The 19,412-nt window shown below is 45.0% G+C and overlaps 2 protein-coding genes across 2 annotated transcripts in view; one reads left to right on the forward strand and one right to left on the reverse strand.

Moving 5' to 3' along the window:
* The window catches only part of LOC129412171 (uncharacterized), a 10,655-nt gene extending 9,760 nt beyond the window's left edge, over positions 1–895 (forward strand). Inside the window, exon 15 of the mRNA XM_055165300.1 lies at positions 843–895. Within this exon, the coding sequence (XP_055021275.1) occupies positions 843–895 (53 nt within the window). The remainder of the gene's footprint in view (positions 1–842) is intronic.
* The window catches only part of LOC129412172 (uncharacterized), a 21,847-nt gene continuing 2,727 nt past the window's right edge, over positions 293–19,412 (reverse strand). The window contains exons 2-20 of the mRNA XM_055165301.1: positions 18,073–18,211; positions 17,879–17,983; positions 17,539–17,718; positions 17,164–17,268; positions 16,545–16,682; positions 15,640–15,744; positions 15,309–15,482; positions 14,836–14,931; positions 14,227–14,403; positions 14,045–14,155; positions 8,215–8,352; positions 8,002–8,106; positions 7,671–7,844; positions 6,612–6,716; positions 6,055–6,192; positions 4,113–4,223; positions 3,776–3,955; positions 3,597–3,701; positions 293–1,459 (exon numbers count right to left, since the gene is read on the reverse strand). Coding sequence (XP_055021276.1) covers positions 972–1,459; positions 3,597–3,701; positions 3,776–3,955; positions 4,113–4,223; positions 6,055–6,192; positions 6,612–6,716; positions 7,671–7,844; positions 8,002–8,106; positions 8,215–8,352; positions 14,045–14,155; positions 14,227–14,403; positions 14,836–14,931; positions 15,309–15,482; positions 15,640–15,744; positions 16,545–16,682; positions 17,164–17,268; positions 17,539–17,718; positions 17,879–17,983; positions 18,073–18,211 — 2,874 coding nt within the window. The 3' untranslated portion in view covers positions 293–971. The remainder of the gene's footprint in view (positions 1,460–3,596; positions 3,702–3,775; positions 3,956–4,112; positions 4,224–6,054; positions 6,193–6,611; positions 6,717–7,670; positions 7,845–8,001; positions 8,107–8,214; positions 8,353–14,044; positions 14,156–14,226; positions 14,404–14,835; positions 14,932–15,308; positions 15,483–15,639; positions 15,745–16,544; positions 16,683–17,163; positions 17,269–17,538; positions 17,719–17,878; positions 17,984–18,072; positions 18,212–19,412) is intronic.

Below are 19,412 nucleotides of genomic sequence, written 5' to 3' on the forward strand. Positions count from 1 at the left end.
AATATCTCATTTCCCCGACACGTTTGAGCAAGATCACTTCTGTGTTCTTCAGACGAGTCACTGTGACGTGTTGATGGTTCTGCTTCCTGATTTCAGCCTCAGCCTCTTGTATCTGTTTTTGTGTATTTGTGCTCCTCTTCTTAGCTCTGTTATTGTTTATTTCTTGTGCTCCTTTTTCCTTGAGCTAAATGTACTTCCTTCCTCCCCAGTACATGTTTTATTGTCTGTTTTCTGTGGATTCTCTTATGATAATGACAATGACATAAAAATGATAGAGCAGACACAAGAACAATGGAGCTGATTTGATCTTTATTTTCCAGACAAAACATTAAAACCATATTCTTATTGACATTGCTCTTCTGGGTGTCCACAATGTAACACGTTTAACACACAAATCCCAAGACAAAAAATAGGAATATATTTTATTTGTCACCAGCTTTACATTTTAAAAGCAAAAATCTCAAAGTTGTAACACACATAATTAAAGATTTAACCACCTGGCTCCACTCCACACCCCAAACTAAAAATCTACAGAGAAAAACATTATTGTTATTAAAGAAACACATTCTGCTAAATCAACACATGAACTCTGTTCTAACAGTGTTTTCTCATGATCTCATTCAGAGTTGTTTCTAATTTAATCATTTCACACTTGAGAGCTCAGAAAATTTCAGTTTCCCCTTTCCCCACCCACACCTTTGTTCTTACGTACAGTTGAACAATTAATAATTTGTAAAATAATGATCTATGTAGGTTTACTACAGAAAAAAAAGTCCCATACTGCAGCTTTAAAACAGCAGTGTTTAGTACCTTATACATTTAAGTGACACATGTGAACACAGAGCAGCAGCAGAGACAAGAGCAGAGCTGGAGGCAGAACCTGCACTGCTCCTGAGAACACGACTCATCCTTGTCCTCCTCCGGCTCTGAGGTGGGCGGGGCCTCTGTGGCGACTCGTGTCATGTGTGTGGTTAAGGCCGCGGCCTCTGTTGTGGTTGGCGTTGTGTTTGGTCATGGACAAGGCCTTTGTTTGGGTTTTCGTCGTGTGTGTGGTCAAGGCCGCGTCCTTTGTTTGGGTTTTCGTCGTGTGTGTGGTCAAGGCCGCGTCCTTTGTTTGGGTTTTCGTTGTGTGTGTGGTTAAGGCCGCGTCCTTTGTTTGGGTTTTCGTTGTGTGTGTGGTTAAGGCCGCGGCCTTTGTTTGGGTTGGCGCCACGTTTGGTTGTGGGTGGGGCCTCTGTGGTGGTTGGCGTTGTATATGTGGTTGTGGGCGGGGCCTCTGTGGTGGTGGGCGTCGTGTATGTGGTTGTGGGCGGGGCCTCTGTGGTGGTCCATGGAGCGTTGCAGTAGCTGGTGTTGCAGCAGGACAGTGGTTGGTTGTTGGTGTACAAGTATCTTTGGGAGAAGGTGAGGTTGTTGCACAGATTCTCAGAGACACATCCATAAACACTGTAGCTCCCAACTGGAACACAGAAGATCCACACAACTCAAACATGCACGTTAAGAATATTCACATTTAGAAGAATATATACAGCATTTATTCATATCCAGCTCAACTCCTCGACCAGAGGCCTGCGAGCCTGAGGGTTGAGGGATCCTTCAGGATCAGGATCGTACGTCCTTGAATTAGTCATTCAGGGTGAGAATAGGGTCTCCTCCTTTAGCAGTTGGTTCGTTTGTGCTGCCAGGTGCTCGTGGAGAACAGTGAGCTTCTTTAGGATGTATGCGTGGCTCATGTCAGGGCCTGGTTTGGTCCAGTTTTTCATGTCTGAGACCAGCAGTGTGTGCTGACTTTTATGCGTAGGCAAGCAGACTTGGAATGGATCAATATTTAGTCGATGAAAACGAATTAACACTTTTTATGCAAACTACATTGAAAATAGTATATTAGTTGTATTTGTTAATATATTTTAAAATTGGAAATAGTATATTTATTTTTACTCACATTAATTGCAAGTACATGGAGACATTTTGGAGCCCGATTGACAGCAGGGCTGTTTTTAGACACTTGTGTTGAAGTTAATGCTGCTGTTGTCGTTATGGGCCGCACATGGAATCGCTGCACATTCCGGTTCTCGTGGATGATGATGTAGGTTTATTCAGCTCTGTTTGACCTGGCTGTGTTGGGAATCACGGTGTTTAAGTATAATGGCGCTACTAACAGTGCTACATTTTCGGTAACAGAGTAATTTAATTAATCACACTCCCCATCGTTACAACTCCGTTATCGTTACGGGGAAAGTAAAGTGGCACATTACAGTGGGGTTGAATGAGGCGGCACAGTGTCAGGCTTCATGCAGCGGACAGTTCTTTCCCGCACACTTCAGCTAAATGAGACAAACTCAAAGAGAATGCGACAATGGCAATGACGAGCCAGGGACATTCAAAGGCAGCGTTTTCAAATTGGAAATACCAACACTATTTCTCCCTCATTGAAATAAAGGGCCAGAGTTTGTATGTGAAGTGTAACTGTGCCCTGGGGAAAAAGTTCTGTCCACCTCAAGTAACTGGAATCTGATGAAGCGCCTCACATGGTCACACGCTCACACACCTCTCTGCTGTTCACCCTGAGCCCCGGCGCTGTGAGCCTGAGCTCCAGCCAAGATGGACACGGAACTGAAGAAACTGAGTTAGTAACTCAGTTTCTTCAGTCATTAGTAACAGTAACTAATTACTTTTTAAAAGTAAAATGTCCAACACTGGTTCTCAGTACACATGCACAAACCTCTAAAACAGATGTGTCAAACTCAGGCCCGGGGGCCAAATTTGGCCCGCGATATAATTATATTTGGCCCACGAGATCATATCAAATCTGTATTAGAGCTGCCTGCTGGTTACACATAGACTATTAAGACATAAATTATTTAAAATGTTGTTTTTGTTTTATATTCTGCTTGTTCTGGATTCAATGTTTAAGCAAAACTATTATTAAACAGAAAAGGTTTAAAATTACATATCTCGAAAGAACAGAAAACATGCAGATGTTGTTAAAATTTTTCAATAAATATTTAATTTTGCCCATGACTTAGTCCCAGTTTTTAATTTTGACCTGTGTGAATTTGAGTTTGACTCTCCTGCTCTAAAATAACCGTCTGGCCTTTGTGGTTTTAAAGTGCATGTAGAAAGCTGCGCTCTCCACATGTGCCTCCAGGCCTCCGTAGAAAGGCAAAACAACACAAGTTAAGGGGACGTTTGGAACAATGGTTGTTGCAGTTTGCGCATTGACAAGAAGAGTGTAGTAAAGAACATTGTGACTACAACCATGTTTCAAACAGACAGAAGTGAAGGAAAAACTGTATTATTTGGATATAATTTGAAACTATTTAATTCTACTTTTCACACACAAGGTTTTTAGATTTTATTGGGCCACCACTGTTGCCTTGATTGCCCTGACCGCACGCCACTGCCTCAGACTCTTTCCTGGATGTTTGCCACTATGATAATGACAAGATTTAGTTCACGTTGCTGTGGTTTTCTCTCAGATCCAACTGTGTGTCGGTGTTATGTGATGCCTTCCTCTCCCATGTGCCTTTCCAGTTGGAGCAGTTTAAAAACTGGTGAAACATCATAAAGAAATAAAAGGCAAGTGTGTCTCTCACCAGAAGTGTTGGAGCAGGTCTCCAGGACACTGCAGGTCACAGTTGCTTTGCATTCATTTGTATTTGGGTCACAGCCGTAACACTGCAGCGAGCCAGCAGGGGGCGCTGGAAATGAAACAAAGAGAACAAAACTCTAATTTTACCCTCTAAACTCAGACATCAGAGGTCAGATCACTCACAGGTCGGGTTTGGAGCGTTGCAGTCGTCTGTGTCGCAGCATGTGTAGTTTCTGAGGTAAGACCTGGAGCCAGTGTCATAAGAAACAAACTCAGACCCTGCAGCTGTACAGACCGAGGATGAAGCACAGCCTTTTCTGATCTGACTGTAGCTGTAGTTGTAGCTTCCATAATCGTAAGAAGCTGAAACCAGAACAGAAGCAGGTCAGATCTGAAGAGACTTCTCCAAGAACCAGGTCTGGACTGTGGACCAGAGCCAGACTCACCCACTACAGACCTGTACCAACCAATCAGAGAGAGGCTCAGACATGCAGTGACCAATCAGAGAACAGTACTGTACCTGCGTAGGCATCAGTGTAACAGAAGGGGGCGGGGGCAAGTTTGGAGCAGGTCACCGAGCGCTGAGAAGAACATGACGAGTCTGTGCACGTCAAACACTGTATCCCCAGATCTGAAAGAGACACAGGTTAGACCAGGACTGAACCAGGACTGAACCAGGACTGAACCAGGATTGAACCAGGACTGAACCAGGATTGAACCAGGACTGAACCAGGACTGAACTGCTATTTTTTCTGAGTGACATGTCAATTTGACAGTCATCTGCATAAAAATGATGATTCCATGTTTTTGAAAAATCTGACTCGGGGAGAATATAGAGATAATAAGATATAAAGTGCAAACAGTACAGGCGCTTCCTTCACCCCAGACACGTCCTCCAGCTCCTCCGGAGGGGAACCCCAAGGCATTCCCAGGCCAGCCGAGAGACATAGTCCCTCCAGCGTGTCCTGGGTCCTCCCCAGGGCCTCCTCCCGGTGGGACATGCCCGGAACACCTCCCAAGGGAGGCGTCCAGAACAGTTGCCCGAGCCACCTCAACTGGCTCCTCTCGACATGGAGGAGCAGCGGCTCTACTCCGAGCTCCAACACCACATTGAGAGACCTGTCCCCGACCCGAAGGCTCAGGGACGTGACCCTCTCATTCACCGGGGTGAACTCCAACATACGGCAGCTGAGCTGTGGGGCAATGAGCCCACACCAGCCCGCCGCCGCTCCCCGCGGCCAACGCCAGAGAAATGGAGAACCCAGCCCTTCTCAGGCAGTTGGGCTCCAGAGCCCAAACTGTGCGTGGAGGTGAGGCCGACTATATCTAGTCGGTAACGCTCAACCTCCTGCACAAGCTCAGGCTCCTTCCCCCCCAGCGAGGTGACATTCCATGTCCCCAGAGCTACTCTACATGTCCAGAGATCTGGTCATCGAGGCCCCCGCCTTCGACTGCCACCCAGATCTCTCTGCACCCTGCCCCTATGGATCCTCCTGCAGGTGGTGGGCCCACTGGAAGGGCGGCCCCACATCACTCGTTTGGGCTGTGCCTGGCCGGGCCCGTGGGGAAAGACCCGGCCACCAGGCGCTCGCCGTTGAGCACCCACCCCAGGCCTGGCTCCAGGGTGGGGCCCCGGTGACGCCAATCCGGGCGATGTAACTGGCCTCGTTCTTCTTCTCGACATAGGGGACGTGTGGTGGACGTCTGGGGTGAAGGAAGTCTGGGAGTCCCTGCTTAGACTGCTGAACCCACGACCTGGCCCCGGATAAGCGGAAGAAAATGGATGGATGGCAGTACAGGTTCAAGAACAGAGCCCTGAGGGACTCCACAATGAAACAGTGTCCCCCAGTCTAAAACAAAGACCTCCCCCACAAATGGGACCTGAACTAGTCCAAGGCAGACCCCCTACAGACTCAGTACAGACACGGTACAGACTCAGTACAGACTCAGTACAGACTCAGTACAGACTCAGTACAGACTCAGTACAGACTCAGTACACACTCAGTACACACTCAGTACAGACCCTCTGACACCAACACAATTTTCAAGACAATTTTAAAAAGTTGCACGGTTCACTGAGTCAAAAGCAGCCGTCAAGTCTAAAAGCATTGAAATGTCAGAATCATCAGAATCGGTCATTAAAAACAGGTCATTAAAAACCTTTAAAAGTGCTGACTCAGTGCTATGAAATACTTTGTTGAGTGACTGGAGCAAATCAGATACATTATGTGCATTTAAAAATAACTGCAGCTGAACTAAAACACTCCAGAATCTTGGATGCAAAATAAATCTTTGAGATGTAGAAAAAAGGATGGCAGATGCACACTGATTTGCGGTGAAATTATTAATAGTCACACCAACGCGTTTCGACTACTTAGTCTTCATCTCAAATCTCTGAGATGGTTTGATAATTTGAAAAGAAACTAGTGTCAAGAGTGGGAAGGAACTGAAAAAGGACTAACCTGGGACGTTGCAGTGGGAAGTGTTGCAGCAGGACACTGAGGTACTGAAGCCAAAATATCGTTGTGACAGGGTGATGTTGTTGCACAGATTCTCAGAGACACAGCCGTAAAATGGACGGGATGGGTTATACCGGTCATCTGTAATGAAAGGTCAGAAGTGGGGCTGAATTGGGGGAGGTTGTGTAAGAGCAAGAAGTTTGTGAACTTGGAGAGGTGAACTTGGAGAGGAGTCCTGATTCTTCCAGTAAAACAATGTACCTGCCTGAGGAGACTGTGCTTGAGTGTTTAGTGACCCAACTCATATTAAGAAGAACTGAAGCTAAGATAAAAGACTGATTTACTGATCAATAAATCTCCACAGGATCTATACTAACTCATGGCTGAATGGAAGGACCCCTGGTCACCGCCCACACCATTGGACAAAGTCTGTTTTTAGACGGAGTTTTGGCCTCCAGGAAAGTTCAACATTCATGATGATGATGGTCTCTCTTGTCCTGTTGTATTTTGGTGAACTGGTGCATGAAACAGTAGAAGTGGATCTTTTGAACGGTACTCACCCACAGCCTGTCCACACACCTCCTGGGTGTTACAGCTCACATTGGCAGTACATTCATAAGAGTAAGGATCACATCCGTAACACTGCAGAGAACCAACAGGGGGCGCTGAAACAGAGAGGAGCAGTTGGACCTTTGAGAAAAATCTATGGGTTTAACTTCTTAGGTTCTTTTTAAAGACAATGCAGTAAAGTGTATTTACCTTGTTGACATGTTTCGGCTGCTAGCTGCAAGCCATCTTCAGAACTGTCACCGGTGTTGGTGGTGACGTGTCGTATATCACCTGTTGTTACTTCCTGTAGGCGTGGTCAGCCTGATGGACCTGGCAGGTCGCTCAGACTGACCACGCCTCCCATCACCCGGTGTCTCTGGAGGAGGGTGTCCCAGGTGTGTGAAAGGAGGAACGCTCCGTCATCACGGTTAATGCTGTCCGTGCCTCGCTTTCTGATTTCAATGGCCTCCTTGAACAACAAGTTCAAACGCTGGATCAAGGAGGCCATTGAAATCAGAAAGCGAGGCACGGACAGCATTAACCGTGATGACGGAGCGTTCCTCCTTTCACACACCTGGGACACCCTCCTCCAGAGAAACACGAGCGACGGGAGGCGTGGTCAGTCTGAGCCACCTGCAGGTCCATCAGGCTGACCACGCCTACAGGAAGTAACAACAGCTGATATACGACACGTCACCACCAACACCGGTGACAGTTCTGAAGATGCAGCAGCCGAAACATGTCAACAAGGTAAATACACTTTACTGCACTGTCTTTAAAAAGAACCTAAGAAGTTAAAGTATATAAGAAGACATAATGAACATCATTGGGTTAAAAATCTATGGGGTTTTAGTTTGGACATGTTTGTTTGGGATTTTTTAAATGCAATTGTTCATTCTCTACAATTATTAAATATTATTTATTTCTATGTTTTTTGCTGCTCGTTCTCTCTGAAGCCTGTTCCATTAGGCGTCTGTTTGGGCTGAGGCAGGACACTTGGACTGGAAGGAGGTGACTTTGGAGGAACCCACTACCAAGTCTATTTGTGTAAAATGAGGAGCAGCACTCACAGGTCGGGTTTGGAGCGTTGCAGTCGTCTGTGTCGCAGCATGTTTTGTTTTTGAGGTAAGAACTGGAGCCATAGTCATAAGAAACAAACTCAGACCCTGCAGCTGTACAGACCGAGGATGAAGCACAGCCTTTTCTGATTCCACTGTAGTTGTAGTTTCCATAACTGTAAGAACCTGAAACCAGAACAGAAACAGGTCAGATCTGAAGAGACTTCTCCAAGAACCAGGTCTGGACTGTGGACCAGAGCCAGACCCGCCCACTACAGACCTGTACCAACCAATCAGAGAGAGGCTCAGACATGCAGTGACCAATCAGAGGACAGTACTGTACCTGCGTAGGCATCAGTGTAACAGAAGGGGGCGAGTTTGGAGCAGGTCACCGAGCGCTGAGAAGAACATGACGAGTCTGTGCACGACAAACACTGTAACCCCAGATCTGAAAGAGACACAGTTAGACCAGGACTGAACCAGGACTGAACCAGGACTGAACCAGGACTGAACCAGGACTGAACCAGCACTGAACCAGCACTGAAAAAGGACTTACCTGGGACGTTGCAGTGGGAAGTGTTGCAGCAGGACACTGAGGTACTGAAGCCAAAATATCGTTGTGACAGGGTGATGTTGTTGCACAGATTCTCAGAGACACAGCCGTAAAATGGACGGGATGGGTTATACTGGTCAACTGTAACGAAAGGTCAGAGGTCGGGTTGAATCTGGGGAGGTCGTGTAAGAGCAAGAAGTTTGTGAACTTGGAGAGGTGAACTTGGAGAGGAGTCCTGATTCTTCCAGTAAAACAATGTACCTGCCTGAGGAGACTGTGCTTGAGTGTTTAGTGACCCAACTCATATTATGTCGTGAGGGGCGAGGCGCAGGGTTCCAAACTGCAAACTTTGACAATGAATTTGTTAAACTCAGGAAGAACAGCTAAGATAAAAGACTGATTTACTGATCACTAAATCTCCACAGGATCTATACTAACTCATGGCTGAATGGAAGGAGCCCTGGTCACCGCCCACAACATTGGACAAAGTCTGTTTTTAGGCGGAGTTTTGGCCTCCAGGAAAGTTCAACATTCATGATGACGATGGTCTCTCTTACTTACTTAGGATGTTCCTGGTCGTGGGCTGATAGCCCCTGAGACCAGATCTGTAGTCTTCACTTCCTTTGTACATGTATACTCCAATTTCTTCCAGACTTAGTTGTGGCGCATGGTTTGTAAGGCATGCTACCCAGGTCCATATCCCACTGGAATTTTCCCAGTAGTTGTCCAGGCGTTTTTTTTAAAGGAGTTGAGTGATGGTGCAGAAACAATGTGTTCTGGTAATGAATTCTAGTCATTTACAATTCAGTGACTGAAAGTGCGACAACGAAGGCTAGTGTAGGCTCTAGGTTTCACTAATTTCAAACTGTGTCCTCTTGTCTTGGTGCCAACTGCAATCTGAAGTATTTTACCAGTGGAGCTATCATATATACCGTTGAGTATTTTGTATTTCTCTACCATGTCTCCCCTCAATATACGAAATCTCAGTGTTGGAATATCAAGACTCTGAAGACGTTGTTCGTAGCTCAGTTTACGTAGTTGAGGCACTTGTTGAGTTGCTCTCCTCTGCACTCTTTCAATTGCCTCAATGTCGTTCTTTAGTTTTGGGTTCCATACTGCGGCTTCGTATTCGAGATGTGGCCTGACTAATGCAGTATACAGAGGCTTAAAAGTGTCAACATCAAGATAAGTGTAGGTACGCCTAATAATTCCCATCACACTACTCGCCCTGTGTATACGAGAGCGCATATCTTCTTTAAATGTCAAGCCTTTGTCGAATATCACTCCTAGATCCTTCTCTTGGTCTACCCTCTGCAGCTCTGTGGCCCCGGTCTCTGGACAGCTCATAGAATATTGGTTGTTCGAGTTAGTAGTATGGCCGATAGTCATAATTTTGCATTTTGTCGGATGAAACTTCAGTAACCATTTCATTGACCACTCCTGTAGATTGTTAAAGGTTGTATGGAGGATTTTTTTGTTTCAAATTGTCAATGATAGATTATAGAGATGCAGTCGCCTTGTAATTATGATGACCAAAAAAAAGAGAATAAAAATTCATCAACTCTGGACGTGGTGGGGCTAAAAATTGGCCAATAGATAACGACACTGCCTCATTATCTGTGAGCTGACAGGCTGTCAATCAAACTCTCTACATTTCTAGCATAACTGACTTGCCTGCGCCGCCGTTACGTGGTTTACATATGTCTGTCACGCAGTCCACAGATGCTATTTACTCCACCAACGCAACAGTTCTTAGAGGCTTTTTTGACCTATATCTTCCTCGCAGTTCACACAAAGTTTGTTGCGATGGCGACAAGAATCCAGGAGCAGTTCGCTGCAAAAGAAAGTCCGTTTTTGAGGTCGCTGAAAGAAGAAGACAAGGAGAAAAGCAGCGAAGCCAAACTGAGGTGATTCTTGGAGATTCAGTCCAGCGATGGCGCGACTGAAGCAGACGAAGGGTCTAAAGACTGACGCACTGGTCCACAAATTACTCCTGGACAGGAAACTTCTGCTTATTATGAAAACGTACTTTATTTCCAAGAGTGACACAAACATTTTTCAGGACACGAATGTGATATCCTATGTCTGAAAACGTAATTTTCAAGGCAAAGAAAGAGTCCGATTGCTGCTGCATGTTGTAGCTAGTTCATTCGCACGGAATCTCCACGCACTGCTCCTCTCTCCCCTCTCCTCTCCCTGCTCCCTGCTCCGCTCTTCTCCCTGCTCCTCACTTCTTGTCCGCACACGAAATGTCCGCACACCCCCTCCCCCCGCTCCTCACTTCTCCGTCTTGCCTAACCAACACTGTAGTTAGTTGTTTACAAGTCATATGCAGTTCACCGGCTGTAAACAAACCTGTTTGTGGCGTAAGGAGGAGGAGGGAGGAGGCGTTTCTACGTAGGGAGCTGAGGGGGAGGGGGGGTGGTTTCACGCATGCGCAACATGTTGGAAGATTTTTGTATCATCAGCGAATAGGAAAGCAGTAGAGAGCACACTGTCTGGCAGGTCGTTAATGTAGATTACAAATAGCATTGGCCTCAAAACCGAGCCTTGTGGAATTCCACTTATGATGCTGCGCCAGTCAGAAGACTCGCCATTGATGGTAACTCTTTGTTGTCGGTTATGTAAAAAATCACTGATCCATATAAGCAAGGGGCCTTCTACACCATAACTTTTTAGTTTAGCTAGTGGTCGCTGATGTGGGACTGAATCGAAAGACTTTTGAAAATTTAAATAGCATACATGTATTGTCCCTCCAGTGTCCAGGATGTCTGCCCATTTTTCAATTACGTGCAACAGCTGCAGTATCGTAGAGCGTCCATTGATAAAGCCAAAATGATAAAATAGATTGTTTCTGCGCATGTGCTCTGTAAGATCTTCCCGTAGCATCGACTCTAATATCTTACATGGTACACAGGTCAAGCGAACAGGTCGATAATTGCTTGCACTATGCCGGTTCCCTTTTTTGAAAATGGGGGTGATGTTGGCTTGTTTCCAGATGAGGGGAAGTTTTCCAGACTTGAAAGATAAACAAAAGATGATATGTAATGGTCTTGCCAAGGAGGTTGCCAATTCCTTCAGGATTCCTGGGTGCACCCCGTCTGGACCGAGGGACTTGGCAGGATTTATCCCCTTGAGCCTTTTAAGGCCCTTTTCTTCCGAGAGTGTTGTATTAGAAATACGTTCATCAACTCTGTGGTCAATTGTTGGCGGCAATGGTCCATGAGGTTCTTGGGTGAAAATGGAGCTATAAAAGTCTGTTGGTATATTGGCTTTCTCGACGTCTTCAGTTGCCATACCTGCATCTTTGTTGGTCTCGTCACACATTAAACCATAAATTCCTGTGGGGATTTTTGTTTTTGATCTTACGTACCTCCAGAATTTTTTTGGATTTGTTTTCACCACCTCATCTATCTCCTTCTCATACTCTTTTTGGGCTTTTCTTGTAAGCTTTGTCACTTTATTTCATTGCCTAATGTACTCTTGGTACTGAACCCCTGATCGCGTCTCCATATATCGTTGCCAACATCTGTGCTTTTTCTTCACAGCTCTTACAATATTCGCATCGTATCCTCTTCTTTTGTTGCGCTGGTCATTGTTTATTGTTCTTGATGGTACATATTTCTTAATCTTTTCTTGTATAATGTCGGTAAGAGCTTTATATGCCAGGTCAACATTTCCACTTGCCTTGTCAAATATTGCCTGCCAGTCAGTACACTCAAGTTCTTTATTAACAACATAGTACTTCTATAATTGTCTTTTGGTCTGGAACATAGAATAGAGAAAGTGATGACTGCATGGTCACTTTTACCTAGAGGACTCTCGTACTGAACACTATCTATCAGATGTGGATCACTATTAATAACAAGATCCAACAAGCTAGACTGATCAGCTCCTCCTCCTCTTGTTGGTTCCGTAATATGCTGTGTAAGATAGGCATCTCGAAGTGTGGCGATAAACTGACTTTCAGATTCTACTGTGGTAGTCCAATTACTCCAGTCAATATTACAATAATTGAAATCCCCTACAATTATGTTACTTGATACAGGATTACCCATAAATGTTGAAATAAGTTCATTAAGATTCTTATTATTTTCTTCACTTGAGTTTAGACTCCTGTAAACGAGACTAAAATTAAGTGATTTTCTTGTTCAATCTTATCTTAAGTAGAATATATTCTTGAAAAACTACATTAACGTTCAATGATACAGCACTTGGTGTGGTTTTAACATAGACGATTAGTTCCCTGCCCATGCTATCTTGAAGATGATGCGTATAAAGTGTGTACCCATTTATTTTGTAGTCTACGTCACTCATGACAAATCTACATTTTTGGGGTTTTACTTCCGATATGGCAATGATATCAGGGGGAGTAGCCATATGGGCTAATCTCTGTCGAAGCTCGTTAATTTTATTAGACTGTGAATCTGCATTCGCAAAAAAACATGTCAATTGATCTTCTACTCTTCTTGATTTCCATCTGAGTTTGTGCTGGCATCAGTATCTACTACTGTCGCCACGGAAACCATTCCACCCACATGTTTGTTAGGGACCCCCTTATCCTGAAGGTCTAGGTGGCATCTTTTACTCTTTCCTCTTTTGCTTTTATTATTAGTTCCCTCCTCACATTTCTTTGTTCTTTTGTCATGTCGTGCATTATGCTTATATTTCTTAGTTCCCCAGGTGCATTCTTGAGCTTGTTCAGGTTTGCCATTACAAGTTGCTTCTCCCATGCTCTCTGGAACTGTACGAGAAGTGGTCGGTGCTTTCAGTCCTCTGGTTTCCCAAGGTGGCGTACCGTGACCACATGCACATCCTTTAGGCCTAGCAAGTTTTTTGCCAAATTGTTGACAGTGACAGTGTCTTCTTTGGCTCTTGCATCCGAAGTATTTGCAGTGCTCTCTGTTAGACGATGTATAACAATACTGTTTTCTCTGGCTTCCTGCGACTGTTCTTCCTTCCTACTTGCAGTGATAGCCGTCTGGACCATTCGTAAGGTCCTTTTCTCGTGGGGGCTAAGCACCTTACTAAATGGTACATAATCTTCATCTGTATTTGCCTGATCACCATCTTCAGCAGCCGTGACTTCATCTCCCTCCAGCATTTCCTTTATAAGTGTCCTGGTCTGTTGCTCCTGCTGTCAGATAGCTTCCTCCAGCTTATCCAATTGATCCACAAGAGTGGAATTCACACTAGGGATTTCGTATTGCCTTCAATTACATTTGGCGTCAATGTCCTGAAGCATTATCTTCATGGATTCCAACGTTGGCTTTATATCGATTATCTGCATTTGCTTGACATATTTGCAGGTGCGCAGGTTTCAGAAAGCACTAAGGGCTGCATTAAGTTCGTCCCTGCATTCATCACTACATGTAAAGTGAAGGTCGGGTCTTTCAGCTGCATTGTACAGCGGGTTTGAAAATTTCGCACATTTCGCACACACGTATTCACAACACACCTCACATTCCAGAACTTTTGCCTTGTCCTCCTTGAACTCGGTCTTACATAACTTACATACCCAGATTTCCACGGTATGGTGGTGTCTTGTGGGTGTGACAGCTACTTTTGCTGCGAGTTTGCTGTTTACATTACCAACATCCGTACTCCCGGCAAGTGTCGTAGCCCCATTCAGATGAATAAACATTTCACTTTTGTGACGTGTTTTGGCTTCTTCTTCCTTATCCTCAATCGATATAAACGTATTTTGCTGTTTTGATGCCATCACAACTAAAAAGCGGCGGCATCACAGTAACACGGAAACGGTCTTGCCCTGTTGCATTTTGGTGAACTGGTGCAAGAAACAGTAGAAGTGGATCTTTTGAACGGTACTCACCCACAGCCTGTCCACACACCTCCTGGGTGTTACAGGTCACATTGGCAGTGCATTCATAAGAGTAAGGATCACAGCTGTAACACTGCAGAGAGCCAACAGGGGGCGCCACAACTGAAACAAATGTGTGTTAATGAGACATTTTCAAAGTGCAGAACATCAGCTGATAAGAGAGAATCACTCACTGGAATGATTTTCGTTGCAGTTGTCTGTGTCGCAGCACGTGGTGTTTACAGCATAAGTGTTGGGGCCATAATTATATGAAACAAACTCAGACCCTGCAGCTGTACAGTCTGAAGCAGAAGCACAGCCTTTATAGGTGTAGTTGTAGGTGTAACTGTTGTCTCCATAATCGTAGGAGCCTAAAGACACAAAAGGAACAAATAAGAATCTCCTGAAGAGGGCAGTGCAGGTGCTGGTGCAGCACAACCTGAAAAAAAAACACATTCAGTCCCACACGCCTCTTTGGCCACTTCAACAAAGTGAGACATATTTGTGATTCAGATTTGATGTTAGTTTCTGTATTATCATGATCTGTATTATTTAATACATGTGTCCTTAAACCCTGTTTTTGTTGATTTGTTCAGAGTCTTGATGTTGAGGTGGAAGCGTCACAAGAGCAGAACAAGACCAAAACTAAAACTTTATTTAAGTGGAGTTAGTGAGAAAACCACAGACATGACCAATCAGAGACACACACATGCACTGTGAGCCAATCAGAGACACACACATGCACTGTGAGCCAATCAGAGACACACACATGCACTGTGAGCCAATCAGAGGAAGTCTTGTACCTGTGTAGGATCTGGAGTAACACGCAGTAGTTTGATAGGAGCAGTTGACTAAACGCTGACTAGAGCCGGAGCCGCTCATGCACTGAAGTCTGTGAACTGTGAGAGAGAGAGACTGATGTCAGATACACACACACACACACACATTGGCAGTACATTCATAAGAGTCTGGATCACAGCCGTAACACTGCAGAGAGCCAACAGGGGGCGCTGAAACAGAGAGGAGCAGTTGGACCTTTGAGAAAAATCTATGGGATTTTAGTTTGTACATGTTTGTTTGGGATTTTTTAAATGCAATTGTTCATTATCTGCAATTATTAAATATTTATTTCTATGTTTCTTGCTGCTCGTTCTCTCTGAAGCCTGTTCCATTAGGCGTCTGTTTGGGCTGAGGCAGGACACTTGGACTGGAAGGAGGTGACTTTGGAGGAACCCACTACCAAGTCTATTTGTGTAAAATGAGGAGCAGCACTCACAGGTCGGGTTTGGAGCGTTGCAGTCGTCTGTGTCGCAGCAAGTTTTGTTTCTGATGTAAGAACTGTAGCCATAGTCATAAGAATAAACCTGAGACCCTGCAGCTGTACAGACCGAGGATGAAGCACAACCTTTTCTGATCGTGATGTAACTGGAGCTTCCATAATTGTAAGAACCTGAAACCAGAACAGAAACAGGTCAGATTTGAAGAGACTTCTCCAAGAACCAGGTCTGGACTGTGGACCAGAGCCAGACCCGCCCACTACAGACCTGTACCAACCAATCAGAGAGAGGCTCAGACATGCAGTGACCAATCAGAGGACAGTACTGTACCTGCGTAGGCATCAGTGTAACAGAAGGGGGCGAGTTTGGAGCAGGTCACCGAGCGCTGAGAAGAACATGACGAGTCTGTGCACGTCGAACACTGTAACCCCAGATCTGAAAGAGACACAGGTTAGACCAGGACTGAACCAGGACTGAACCAGGACTGAACCAGAACTGAACCAGGACTGAACCAGGACTGAACCAGGACTGAACCAGGACTAAACCAGGACTAAACCAGGACTGAACCAGGACTAAACCAGCCAGTCATGCACTGCCATTTCTCCTGAGTGACATATAAATTTGAAAGTCGTCTGCATAAAAATGATGATTCCATGTTTTTGGAAAATCTGACTGAGGGAGAATATAAAGATATGAAGTGTAAACAGTACAGGTGCGAGAACAGAGCCCTGGGGGACTCCACAGTGAAACAGAGTGAAGAATGAGGTGAAGTCCCCCAGTCTAACACAGAAAGACCTCCCCGACAAATGGGACCAGATCTACTTCAAGGTAGACCCCCTACAGACTCAGTACAGACTCAGTACAGACTCAGTACAGACTCAGTACAGACCCTCTGACACCAACACAGTTTTCAAGATGATTTAAAAAAGTTGCACGGTTCACTGAGTCAACAGCAGCCGTCAAGTCTAAAAGCATTGAAATGTCAGAATCATCAGGATCAGTCATTAAAAACAGGTCATTAAAAACCTTTAAAAGTGCTGACTCAGTGCTATGAAATACTTCGTCAACTGACTGGAGCAAATCAGATAAATTATGTTATTATGTGCATTTAAAAATAACTGCAGCTGAACTAAAACACTCCAGGATCTTAAACACAAAATAAAACTTTGAAATGGTTTGGTAATTTGAAGAGAAACTAGTGTAAAGAGAAGGAAGAAACTGAAACCAGGACTTACCTGGGACGTTGCAGTGGGAAGTGTTACAGCAGGACACTGAGGTACTGAAGCCAAAATATTGTCGTGACAGGTTGGTGTTGTTGCACAGATTCTCAGAGACACAGCCGTAAAATGGACGGGATGGGTTATACTGGTCAACTGTAACGAAAGGTCAGAGGTCGGGTTGAATCGGGGGAGGTTGTGTAAGAGCAAGAAGTTTGTGAACTTGGAGAGGTGAACTTGGAGAGGAGTCCTGATTCTTCCAGTAAAACAATGTACCTGCCTGAGGAGACTGTGCTTGAGTGTTTAGTGACTCAACTCATATTATGTCGTGAGGGGCGAGGCGCAGGGTTCCAAACTGCAAACTTTGGCAATGAATTTGTTAAACTCGGGAAGAACAGCTAAGATAAAAGACTGATTTACTGATCAATAAATCTCCACAGGATCTATACTAACTCATGGCTGAATGGAAGGAGCCCTGGTCACCGCCCACAACCATTGGACAAAGTCTGTTTTTAGGTGGAGTTTTGGCCTCCAGGAAAGTTCAACATTCATGATGATGATGGTCTCTCTTGTCCTGTTGTATTTTGGTGAACTGGTGCATGAAACAGTAGAAGTGGATCTTTTGAACTGTACTCACCCACAGCCTGTCCACACACCTCCTGGGTGTTACAGCTCACATTGGCAGTGCATTCATAAGAGTCTGGATCACAGCTGTAACACTGCAGAGAGCCAACAGGGGGCGCTGAAACAAAGAGGAGAAGTTGGACCTTTGAGAAAAGTCTATGGGATTTTAGTTTGGACATGTTTGTTTGGGATTTTTTAAATGCAATTTTTCATTATCTGCAATTATTAAAGATTATTTATTTCTATGTTTTCTTGCTGCTCGTTCTCTCTGAAGTCTGTTCCATTAGGCGTCTGTTTGGGCTGAGGCAGGACACTTGGACTGGAAGGAGGTGACTTTGGAGGAACCCACTACCAAGTCTATTTGTGTAAAATGAGGAGCAGCACTCACAGGTCGGGTTTGGAGCGTTGCAGTCGTCTGTGTCGCAGCATGTTTTGTTTTTGAGGTAAGACCTGGAGCCATAGTCATAAGAAATGAACTCAGACCCTGCAGCTGTACAGACCGAGGATGAAGCACAGCCTTTTCTGATTCCACTGTAGCTGTAGTTGTAGCTTCCATAATCGTAAGAACCTGAAAACCAGAACAGAAACAGGTCAGATCTGAAGAGATACTTCTCCAAGAACCAGGTCTGGACTGTGGACCAGAGCCAGACCCGCCCACTACAGACCTGTACCAACCAATCAGAGAGAGGCTCAGACATGCAGTGACCAATCAGAGGACAGTACTGTACCTGCGTAGGCATCAGTGTAACAGAAGGGGGCGAGTTTGGAGCAGGTCACCGAGCGCTGAGAAGAACATGACGAGTCTGTGCACGTCAAACACTGTAACCCCAGATCTGAAAGAGACACAGGTTAGACCAGAGGACTGAACCAGGACTGAACCAGGACTGAACCAGGACTGAACCAGGACTGAAAAAGGACTTACCTGGGACGTTGCAGTGGGAAGTGTTGCAGCAGGACACTGAGGTACTGAAGCCAAAATATCGTCGTGACAGGGTGGATGTTGTTGCACAGATTCTCAGAGACACAGCCGTAAAATGGACGGGATGGGTTATACTGGTCAACTGTAACGAAAGGTCAGAGGTCGGGTTGAATCACGGGAGGTTGTGTAAGAGCAAGAAGTTTGTGAACTTGGAGAGGTGAACTTGGAGAGGAGTCCTGATTCTTCCAGTAAAACAATGTACCTGCCTGAGGAGACTGTGCTTGAGTGTTTAGTGACCTCAACTCATATTATGTCGTGAGGGGCGAGGCGCAGGGTTCCAAACTGCAAACTTTGACAATGAATTTGTTTAAACTCAGGAAGAACAGCTAAGATAAAAGACAGATTTACTGATCAATAAATCTCCACAGGATCTATACTAACTCATGGCTGAATGGAAGGAGCCCTGGTCACCGCCCACACCATTGGACAAAGTCTGTTTTTAAGCGGAGTTTTGGCCTCCAGGAAAGTTCAACATTCATGATGACGATGGTCTTATTTACTTAGGATGTTCCTGGTCGTGGGCTGACAGCCCCTGAGACCAGATCTGTAGTCTTCACTTCCTTTGTACATGTATACTCCAATTTCTTCCAGACTTAGTTGTGGCGCATGGTTTGTAAGGCATGCTACCCAGGTCCATACCCACTGGAATTTTCCCAGTAGTTGTCCAGGGCGTTTTTTTTTAAAGGAGTTGAGTGATGGTGAAGAAACAATGTGTTCTGGTAATGAATTCTAGTCATTTACAATTCAGTGACTGAAAGTGCGACAACGAAGGCTAGTGTAGGCTCTAGGTTTCACTAATTTCAAACTGTGTCCTCTTGTCAACTGCAATCTGAAGTATTTTACCAGTGGAGCTATCATATATACCGTTGAGTATTTTGTATTTCTCTACCATGTCTCCCCTCAATATACGAAATCTCAGTGTTGGAATATCAAGACTCTGAAGACGTTGTTCGTAGCTCAGTTTACGTAGTTGAGGCACTTGTTGAGTTGCTCTCCTCTGCACTCTTTCAATTGCCTCAATGTCGTTCTTTAGTTTTTTGAGTTCCATACTGCGGCTCCGTATTCGAGATGTGGCCTGACTAATGCAGTATACAGAGGCTTAAAAAGTGTCAACATCAAGATAAGTGTAGGTACGCCTAATAATTCCCATCACACTACTCGCCCTATGTATACGAGAGCGCATATCTTCTTTAAATGTCAAGCCTTTGTCGAATATCACTCCTAGATCCTTCTCTTGGTCTACCCTCTGCAGCTCTGTGGCCCCGGTCTCTGGACAGCTCATA

The sequence above is a fragment of the Boleophthalmus pectinirostris genome, unplaced genomic scaffold (genome assembly GCF_026225935.1).
Source record: "Boleophthalmus pectinirostris isolate CB_2022bp ecotype Guang Dong unplaced genomic scaffold, ASM2622593v1 HiC_scaffold_7, whole genome shotgun sequence".
NCBI classification, from domain to species: domain Eukaryota; kingdom Metazoa; phylum Chordata; class Actinopteri; order Gobiiformes; family Gobiidae; genus Boleophthalmus; species Boleophthalmus pectinirostris.